The sequence below is a fragment of the Herpailurus yagouaroundi genome, unplaced genomic scaffold (genome assembly GCF_014898765.1).
Source record: "Herpailurus yagouaroundi ecotype Mexico unplaced genomic scaffold, PumYag 222, whole genome shotgun sequence".
Classification (NCBI taxonomy): domain Eukaryota; kingdom Metazoa; phylum Chordata; class Mammalia; order Carnivora; family Felidae; genus Herpailurus; species Herpailurus yagouaroundi.
In genome coordinates, this window is record NW_024412453.1 from 12,652,153 (window position 1) to 12,662,669 (window position 10,517).

The following is a 10,517-nucleotide window of genomic DNA, read 5'->3' on the forward strand; positions in this document are numbered from 1 at the left end:
ATTTATTAAATCGACAAATCTGCATTGCACGTCTACTGTGTATTATGCATAAGCCTAAAAGCCAGTAATATGCACTGGGTGGAACCAACATAATCCCTGTCTGCATAGGTTCACAAAACATTCAGCTGCAAATACAGACAATCTTGAAATGGTGGCTTCAACAGATCGGGTCTTATTTTTATCATCTGAGAGTATTCTGGAGGTAGGCAGTTCAAGGATGGGGCAGCCATTCAACAATGCTATCGGAGACTGTGACTCTGTATCTTCTTGGTTTTGCCACCTGCAAGGAGGTTTATCCCCATGGCTGCAAGATGGCTGCTGTAGTTCCAGATATCACATCTGTATTCCAAGAGGACCAAAAGCCTACTCCTCCCAAGGTCTTTTTTTTTTTTTTCTTACCTTGGGGCTCACCTTCCTAACAGACTCTACTTCTACCTCGTCGGTCAGAATTTTGTCACGTGGCCACCACTGGCTGGAATGTGAAGGGGGAGTTGGATCAGGGTGGTGTTGAATGAGCTATCCTGTAGTATCTACCGTACTGCCCAAGTGTCCAAAGGAGCAGGCAGACAGGTAGCAAATGACTTCATCGTTAGTCATTGATTACTACTCGAGAGTCTCAGTGCATGTCTCAGGTTGGGTTTCTTTTGAGGCAGACCCTGAAATAGGGATTTGAGGGCAAGTAATTTTATTTTGGGGGGTGATGCTAGGACACAGTGGTACAAGTGGGGAGGAGGGTGGGGCTCACCTGCCCTGGGAACCTCACAGCTTTCTCCTCCTCTGAGGCTGAGAGAGCTGGCTGTCCTGGGGGCCTTCACCTGCCCGCAATTCCAGCCCTTCACACCCGGGGAGAAAAGTCCATACGTGGGGAGTTGCTGGGTGTGTATAGCAGGATGCTGTAGGCATGAACTAGGAACCTGAGTGCAGGACAGGATATGGCGGGACATTCATCACACCTGGACTGGCATATCGTAAGAGCCTTTAACCCAAGCTGGGGTGTCAGCTTCTCCCCAGAGAAGTAATTTTCGAGACCAAGCAAGAAAAAAAAAAAAAAAAGTGGAGGTAAGAGTGTTCCAGTTAAAGGGAACGGCACATGTGAGGACCCAGAGGCAGGAAAGAATGTCACATGTCCAAAGCCTGGGCGTGTGAGGCTGGCGAGGCAGTCAGGGCCTCAGGCCAGCAGAGCTGCACGAATCCAGAATCCACTAAATACAAAACGCGTCCTTGCCCATGATGCCTGGAGCTTTGTCATGAGAGGTAACCTTTCTTCTTGACGTCCTGACATCCTCCCTCCTTTTTGCCCTTCTCTTTCTTTTAAAACATTTCCTCCTTGGGGCGCCTGGGTGGCTCAGTCACTTAGGCCTCCGACTCTTGGTTTCAGCTCAGGGTGTGATGTCCCAGTCCATGGGATTGGGCTCTGCGCAGATAGCTCAAAGCCTGCTTGGGATTCTCTCTCTTTCCCTCTGTCTCTGCCCCTCCTCTGCTCATGCTCTCTCTCTCTCTCTCTCTCTCTCTCTCTCTCTCTCTCTCTCTCTCAAAATACGCTCTAAAAAATTAAAAAAAAATTTTTCCCTTACATTCTTAAATTGCAGTCCCTCCCACCCCCATCTCAAAGTGCTTTCCACGCATACTAATGGTAACATTGCTCTGACTCTGCAGAGGTTACAAAGTGCTTTTACATCCACCAACCTCACCCACTTATCCCATCCTCATAGTGCCCCTTCTGGGACTGGTAGGTAGGAGTACCCCCATTTTACAGCTGAGGAAACTGAGGCTCAGAGAAGGAAGGCACCTTGTCTGGGCTCTCAGGGCCTGTAAGATGCTGATCTAAGACTCAAAATCAACCTCTGAAGCCCCGTCTCTGATGTTGTTCTCTGCCACTCCCAGACCCAGCATGGTGCCCGGTGTGGCTTTAATTCTAAATGCTGTGGTTTGTTTGGATTCTGCCTCAGGAGCCTTCCAATGTTATCATGCCTCTTCAGTTGACTGGCTGAGTAATGATATCATCCAGTGTCTGATGTGCTTCACCCCTTTCCCTATTTATTGAAAAACATTAGTGTTTTTTTTTTTTTTTTTAAGAGTGACTGAGCACAGTTAGGTAGATTATATTAAAATCCTCAGGAACAACAGAGTGATGAAAACCAACCAAGTTATCCTTATAAAGGGGCCTGGAAGAAGTCCTCCTTTTGGGGTTGAGGAAAGTGAGACCTGGTGAAGACACAGGAACAGGCTGGGCGGAGGGGGCATCTTCTGGGCTGGTCTTCTCCTGGTTCCGGTAACAGCACCTTGGTTTTCCTTTGGGAAGCTACCTGATTTTTCCCAGATAAGATACAGGATGCTCAGTTAAATTTGAACTTCAGGTTGGAAAACAACAATTTGTGTGTGTGTGTGTGTGTGTGTGTGTGTGTGTGTGTAAGTATATTCCAAGTATTGCATGGTACATACTTGTACTATATATCTACTCATTGTTTATCTGAAATTCAGATTTGACTTTACTTGCTGCATTGGATAGCCGTGACCCCTCTTAGCTCAAATGTTGGGGGGAAACTGATCCACCTTACCTTGGGTCCAGGAAAGGACAGGTGATCTGGGCTTGGCCACCATGGCATTTTATCCCTCCTACCCACAGAGATGAGTCAGAGATGGGGAGATCAGCTTCAATGTTGGAAATTTGCCTGGCACCATTGAAAAAGAGATTCTTTCTTTTGGCTGGGGTCACTCATCTGGACCCCTGGGGTCCAACAAGTGAGAGTCTGCATAAGAATGAAGCCAAGAGAGAGGGGAACAGCAACAGAAAGAGAGAGAGAGAGAAGAGATTTAACGTTAAAGACACCACTGGGGGGCCTGGGACCAGCCTCACTGAATTTCACCTCCATCCTGCCTCCCAAGTGCTGATGGAACAGGGGAGGGCTGATCTCATGATGTTGCAAGCGAGGGCAACAGCGACAGTGGGATGCATTGAAAGCAAAGGCTTCGTTTGGGGATGGTTGTGGGAAAGGCCAGTCCTCATCATGGCAGTGGTGGAGGCAGTGACCGAGTGGAAAGGTGTGCACAGTCAAGGGGAGGGTGTGGTCTTGCTGGAGGTCGTGCTGTTCAGGGTGCAGGTGCTGCGGATGACGAAGGTGCAGATACCAACGATGGGGGTCAGGATGGTGTTGGTAAGGAGAATAAAGTAGCGAGGGAAACACTGGTTCCTGACCTGTCCGTCACCAAGTCTTACCAGCTCTGCCCTCGTCAGAATTTTCAAATTATCTATTCACTTCACTGTCTGTGTACTGCCATCACCACCCAAGCCCAAGCCGCCAGCAGCTCTTGTTGCTTCTGCGGCTACGTCCCCGTCGCTGACCTCCTTCCTGCCTCTCCCTATGGTCTCTGCTCCGTGCCAAAGTCTGCGTGGAGCATGACATTTAAAAAAAAATGTAAATTCAAGTTTCGGTTCTCCGCCCAAACCCACTCAGTGGCTGCAGCTAGGATCCCAACGCTCCATCATGGCCTCAGGACTGGAGTGACCTGGCCCCTACCTGTACCCCAACCTCATTTCCCTCCAGTAGCTTCTCCCTCACTATGTTCTTGTCTGATTACTCTTCTTTTGGTTTTTCTAGAATATACTAAACCCTTTGTGTAAGGCACGTCCTGGGCGTGAAATGCCTTGCCACGCTTCACGTGTCAGTGCCCATGTCACTTCCTAGATTCCAAATCCACATGACCTCCTCCTGTTCCTTTCTCCCATGGCACCCTGTTCTAAGGACACTCTGTTGAATGATTCTCTCTCCAGTTTATCAGTTGCAGAGTCTTGGCACAATGTTTCTTCAAGAATGTGTCACAGGAGAGCTGCAGCTCCTAAGGATGGTCACCTCCAGCAGCCAGAATCCTCATCCAATGACCTGGGTGTGCGACACAAATAGCATTATTTCCTCTTTGTGTCCTGCTTTGAAAAGGCTGAGAAGCCTACACCATGCACTTCTCAATGGCAGGGGCTGTTTGGGTTGCTCATGCCTACGTTAACATAAGCTATAGTGTTTGGCCCATAGTAGGCACTCAAGAGGTATTTCTTGAAAGAATGAAAGGTTTTATGGTGGTGAAGAAGGTGGTGGAATTCATAAGGATGATGGTGCTGATAAAGAAGAGGTTGGCGGGGCGCCTGGGTGGCTCGGCCGGTTGAGCGTCCGACTTCGGCTCAGGTCATGATCTCGCGGTCCGTGAGTTCGAGCCCCGTGTCGGGCTCTGTGCTGACCGCTCAGAGCCTGGGGCCTGTTTCAGATTCTGTGTCTCCCTCTCTCTGACCCTCCCCTGTTCATGCTCCTTCTCTCTGTGTCTCAAAAATAAATAAACGTTAAAAAAATTCAAAAAAAAAAAAAAGAGAATGGTGATGGTGGTGATAATGACGGTGGTGGCGATGGTGGTGGCAGTGATGGAGGTCTTCCGCGAAGAGGCAGGGGAGGCGATAGACTCGGAGCACCTGGCCTAGCCCATCGCTTTAAAAAGCTTTCACGAAAAACGGGCCCGCCTTTTGCCTCTGCAGTCGACCCAGAAATACCAACCAGAGGTGGGTTTCGGAGGAAGTGTATTGGAGCTGGAGGAAGAGGGGCTGTTGAAGACTGCCCGGCCGGCGAGGCCCCGCGGCCTTCCTCCCAGGTTGTGGGAGGGCTGCCCTCCTGCAGTCGGCCACCGAGAACTTCCGTACTTGTCTGGACGAGGGACGGGGGGGCCGGAGGGGGAGCCGTGGGAAGGCCCCGAGCACGTGTGGCTGGAAGCGGGGAGAGCCGGGAGGGCTGGGGCGGAAAGGGCCAGGCAGGGCAGACTGGGTGACGGCCAGACAGGGGGAAGAGAGCCTGGGAGGAAAGTAGGGGATGGGAGTGGAGGGCTGGGGTGGGGTCCAGCGAGGCGGGGGAGGTCCAAGGGGAGGGATGAGGGCTCGGATGGGGGGTCTGAAGGCGGAGGTGGAAGGCCGGGGTCTCAGGTGCGGGGTCTGAGAGTGGCGGTGGCTCCGCGAGGCCGGGGCGGTTGGTTGAGGGAGGGGCGCTGGCAGGTCCGCGGGCGCAGGTGAGGGTCTGAGGGCGGAGCCAGGGCCGGAGGGAGGGCTGGCGGGCGGCAGGCCCGCGCGGCTCCGAGTCCCGAGGCTGGGGAGCCGGAGCTGGGAGCCGCGGGCGGCCGTCCCGGCTGCGCCATGCGGGTGCACCTGGGCGCGCTGGCGGGCGCGGCGGCGCTGACCGGGGCGCTCAGCTTCGTGCTCCTGGCGGCCGCCATCGGCACGGACTTCTGGTACATCATTGACACCGAGCGGCTGGAGCGGGGCGGCCCGGGCGTGCGGGGCCGGGCGGGGGCCGCCAACCGCAGCCAGCTCGAACCCCTGAGCTCGCACTCCGGCCTCTGGCGCACCTGCCGGGGTAAGGCTGAGCGCGGGGACCCTGCGCGCTGCGCGCCCGCCGGGGACCTGTTGCCGGGCTCGCAGCTCTTCCCCTGCCCCCCACGCACTCCCCGCCGCCCCAAGGCACAAAACGGGGGGTCTGGGCCCGGGCCAGGTGGGCGGGGGGCTGCAGAGCGGGGCTGGTTCCGGCCGCAGCTGCTCCGGGCTCCGCACGATCCTCCCCCGGGGCGGCAGCCAGGGTGGGCGCGGGGGGGGGGGGGGGGGGGGTGGGCGAGGCCACCGGCTTGGGGTCCCCGCTCCGGGCCCGCAGCCGCTGATTCCTCCGCCCCACCTAGTCCAGAGCCCGTGTGCGCCGCTGATGAACCCCTTCCGGCAGGAAAACGTGACCGTCAGCGACTCAAGCCGGCAACTTCTCAGTGAGTCCCGGGAGGTTGGGGATCGGGGGAGAATCCCGGGTCTGGACGCCAGGTTTGGGGCTCTCCTCCAAAGAGCGGGGCCAGGGCGCTGCGGAGGGGGCGCTCCGGTACCGGGCCGGGGAGGGGAGGGGAGTGAGGGGCAGGGGCGGGGCCTCTCTTGCTCCACAGGTTACATCGTGCGGTTTAGAATTCATTCGACAAACGTTCATCACAGGCTTTCTATGTGCCAGGCATCATGCTGACAATTAAGACCTAGGTCATGCCCTCCAGGGGCTCAGATACTAGCTGCGGAGACAGATGTAGAAATGCACAGTCACGTTTCAGAGTGACAAGCAGCGGGGGTGCGGGGTGGAAGAGACACCTAAACCAGCCTGGGGACCTGAATGCTGAAAAGAGAGATCTTAGCCCATAGATCCGAAGGCACGCCCCGTGTCAGCCTTATTTGTATCCTCAGTGCTGAGAACAAGCGCTTGGATTTGTGCAATGATTCAAGAGAGGCAATCAAGGGGCAGAGAGCAGCCCCCTCCCTCCAGGGGAAATGAACATAATAGTTGAGTTCGTTCACCGAGACTCGCAGTGGACCAGACATGGAGCTAAATGCTTTCCATCTATGTTTTCATTTAATGTGCACCTGCTGTGCTATGGAGTTAGTATCATCTCCATCATTGCCTTCATTTTTCAGGGAGGTACCATAGAAACAATCTGATGAGGCAATGGGGCTAAGCTCCATAGACCCTGAGAAATGTGAGTAGCTCTGGGTAGGCTTGTTGAGGCTTGGGGACAAAGCTGAAGTCACTGGCCAGGGTGCCTCTCCAATTCCCTTCTTCCCCCTTGCTCTTTTTCTCCGGCTGGAATGTGCTAAATTTCCTCCTGCCGCTGGGACTTTGCACGTGCTATTTCCTCTGCCTGAACTCTCCCTGCTCCCGTCCTGCCAGCTTGACTTGCTCGGCTTCTACTCATAGCACAGGTTTTGTGACAGTTTTTGAGTCAAAAGTCTGGCTCCCTCATTAGACCGTGAAAACATGAGGGCAGGGACCATGTCTGTCTTGCCTCAGCTTGATGCCCAATATTTAGCACAGAACCTGGCACGGAGTGGGGTCAAAGCCAAGATTTGCTGAGCAGGGGTGAGAATGAGTATATTATAATATAGTATGTCAGAAGTGGAACATAAATGAATAAATATGTCAGTGAAACAGACCCTTTCTCCGAAGTCCGGTGGTGTGCCGGGAAAGAGTTAACAATGGTCTTTCTGGGGAAGGAGGGAGTCTCCTGGTTTGATTTGAAGCATTTGCCGATTTCTGTGGTGTAGATGTTTCAAGCTGTCAACATGATGTCAACTGGCTCCCCCAAATCCCCAGAACTTAGCTGTTGGCTCTCATGAGGAGATAGAACCCAGTCCCACTGCATAAGGTCCCAGTGAAGGAGATGTCCCCTAGACCCTTGAAATATGTGGGAGATGAGGGAACTCTGTTTTTAGTCCCAGGCAGAGCAGAACCAATGTTCGGTGTTCCTAGAGCATCATTTCAAGAACAATCAAGAGTTCCTGGCCTTGACGTGAGGGAGGTGGGTGTCAAATGGCAGCCCAGACCTTTAGCAGGACACTCTGTGCTCTTGGGACAGGTGTCTTAACCTCTCTGAGCCTCAGTTCCCTCATTGGCAAAGTGGGCATACCAGCTATCTCTCTTCATGAGGATGCGGGGAGGATGCGGGTGCGTTTGAGGAGCCTCAGCGGTGCCTGTGCTCCATGAGTTCACCTTGAGTCGGAGTTGCTGCTACACCACGAAGGCTGCCCCTTCAGACCGCATGCTCGTTGCACACCACCCCCAGAAAGAGCCTTTTCTCAGACTCCCTTTACCCCAGAATGAACCGTGAATCTTGGCCAAGCCCTTTTGTTATGTGAAGATGTTCCTTTCCTTCGAGGACCTGCTTTTGAGGTCGTAGACGAGACAGGACAGTTGTCAAAGCAGCACGTTCTCCGAGTCAGCTTCCTAGACAAATCCCAGTGGGAGTGTCTGGGGAAGGAGTCTTGGGTTTTTTCCTGCAAGGAAACCCAAGCAGGCAGACCACTCCAGCGCCTGCTAAAACCCCACCTTGCTTGGATGTTTTGTCTTCCAGATTAGCTCTGGGGTTGACATGGGTTTGGTTGCTTGGCCAGGGACTGGAATTATTTTTTGGCCCCCCCCCCCCCCCCCCCCCGACAGATTGCATACCGTGTCGAAAAAAGAGCCATAGTCTAGAAACAACCAGGCTAGCTGCATCAGCCAGGAGTCTTTTGGTGAAACACAAATCATCCTTGTTTAAACAAGAAGAGGAATTCTTGGTCCGCTTGAAAAGTTCAAGTGTGCTGGGATCCAGAGAGCTAAACTCAATTTCTTTCTTCTCCTCTCTGCGCTTTGCTTCTGTTTGGGTCCTGTTTTCAACAAGTCCTCTCCAGTCTCAGCAACCCAAGCGGCAGGAGGCTCTCTGTTTCCCAAAAGTCTGCAGAAACTTCCAAATAGGCTTCTCATTGGGCCACATTGGATCACAAGCCCAGGTCTGAGCCAATCATTGTGGCCGAGAGGATGGGATGTGGTGATTGGCCGGGCAGAGTCGGCGCTTGTAACTTGGCATAGGAGCAGGGCCAGTCCTGTCATAGAGGGGGGCCCCATATCTGAGCAGCTGTGTGTCTTCTGGCAGGTCCCCTGCTTCCATAAATGGGCTGCTTTGAGACGGAATGAGATCACGTAAGCAAAGCAGCATAGTGATACCATGCATAGTGGAAGCTCAATTAATGTTGCCTCCTCCTGCTCTAAGTCACATTGCCTCCCTGAGCCTCAGGCTTCTCATCTGTAAAATGGAGCTAATCACTAGAGACTTAGTCCATAAGTATTCCTTCTCACACTGGGCTAGACGGGCGAGGGGCTAGAACACGAGGAGACAGGTGCGTCTCACACAGAGTTTAGAGTCTGGCGCAGAAGGCAGATAATAAACACACGGGCCAGTGACTAAATAAACGTAAACTTGTTTCAAATAGTAGCAGGTGTACAAAGGGAATGAAGCAGGGTCACCTTTCCGTGGAGTGGTTGAAGGACAGCGAGAGGAACAGCCAACATTTATGGAACAGTCGTGTGTGCCCGATGCTATTCTGAGCGCTTTGCATATATCACCTCACTTAATCTTCACGACAGTCTCACAAGGCAGGAACTTTTATTATCACCCTCACTTTTCAAATGAGGAAACTGAAGCACAGAGAGGTTAGGTAAGTTATCAAAGTTTGCACAGTAACAGGTAGGTCTGGGAATTGAATCCAGGCCGTTGCTACCCTTTGAGAATGAGACGACACTGAGTACGATTCCCACGTAATGTGAGCGTGCTGAGCCCGAGGCCATCGGAGTCCAGAAGAGGAGCTTTTGGCTCTTTCCTGGATTCAGAGTCCCCATCCTACACTGCCTCTTCTGACAAGGAATCAGATCGAGATTACCAGGAGGCTTAGCATGAGCAGAGCTGTGCAGTAGATTTGGGGTGGTGGGGGAGGTCCAGAGACAGCTGGAAGGCCGGTGTTTCTGGAGACAGCGTGGAAAGTGGGTCTGGTTTTTTCTTCTTTTATGTATTTAAAAGGTTTTAATGTTTATTTATTTTTGAGAGAGAGAGAGAATGAGCTGGGGAGGGGCAGAGAAAGACAGAGACACAGGGTCTGAAACAGGCTCCAGGCTCTGAGCTTTCAGCACAAAGCCCAACGCGGGGCTGGAACCCACGAACTGTGAGACCGTGACCTGAGCCAAAGCCGGACGCTTAACCGACTAAGCCACCCAGGCGCCCCTCTATTTTTTATTTTTGAGAGAGAAAGAGAGAGCGTGAGTGGGGGAGGTGCAGAGAGAGGGGGACAGAGGATCTGAGGTGGGCTCCATGCTGACAGCAGAGAGCCCGATATGAGGCTCGAACTCATGACTTGAGCCGAAGTCAGATGCTCAACTGACTGAGCCCCCCAGGTGCCCCTAGAAAGTGCTTCTTACACACACCTCAAGTCCTGCCTGTTCCTTACTTTGGCTGCATCTCCGAAGAGCCAGGAAAAAGGTCAGACTGATCCTCCTACAGCCAAATGCATCAGACACGGAGAGGCCAAACGCCTCGCCCAACACAGCACAGCAGGGGCAGAAGGTGGACGGAGGTCCAGAGGCCTGGCCTGCTTGTCCTCTGAGGAGGTGATGTTGGAAAAATCACAAGACTGGATCTCCAGTCCTTCTGGGAACCCAGCTGTTGCAGCGGTGTGGAAAATTAAAACCAGCCCTCCCACGAGGCTTGGTGCAGATTTCAAGAGTAGAGATGGTGGGGGACAGAAAGAAAGGGATTGGGGACATAATGGCATTCAGAGGCTGCCTGAATCCAGGGGGAAATTCTCAGTGTGACTTATGCATAGCTGTGTGGTAGGCAGGAGGGTCTCAGCATCTCCGGGCACAAAGGCCCTCTTGGCTGCCTCTTGGGGTGCCTGCTGAAAGTCAAGTATACACTTTAAACGAACAAGGAGCCACTCTGGAAAACAGTGTGGAGGTTTCCCCCCAAATTAAAAATAGACCTACCCTATGACCCAGCAATAGCACTGCTAGGAATTTACCCAAGGGATACAGGAGTGCTGATGCATAGGGGCACTTGTACCCCAATGTTTATAGCAGCACTCTCAACAATAGCCAAATTGTGGAAAAAGCCTAAATGTCCATCAACTGATGAATGGATAAAGAAATTGTGGTTTCTATACACAA

At 52.9% G+C, this 10,517-nt stretch overlaps 1 protein-coding gene and 1 long non-coding RNA gene across 2 annotated transcripts in view; one reads left to right on the forward strand and one right to left on the reverse strand.

The window, feature by feature from the left end:
• Window positions 1-2,090: 2,090 nt before the first annotated feature.
• On the reverse strand, window positions 2,091-4,966 carry LOC121019533 (uncharacterized). The gene is made up of 3 exons (XR_005785643.1): window positions 4,539-4,966; window positions 2,559-2,750; window positions 2,091-2,306 (listed from the first exon to the last, which is right to left on the reverse strand). It is a non-coding gene; the product is annotated as an uncharacterized LOC121019533 (long non-coding RNA).
• A 198-nt stretch (window positions 4,967-5,164) lies between these two features.
• TMEM114 (transmembrane protein 114) overlaps window positions 5,165-10,517 on the forward strand; it is a 9,043-nt gene continuing 3,690 nt past the window's right edge. The window contains exons 1-2 of the mRNA XM_040459074.1: window positions 5,165-5,384; window positions 5,701-5,781. Of these exons, the coding sequence (XP_040315008.1) occupies window positions 5,165-5,384; window positions 5,701-5,781 (301 nt within the window). The remainder of the gene's footprint in view (window positions 5,385-5,700; window positions 5,782-10,517) is intronic.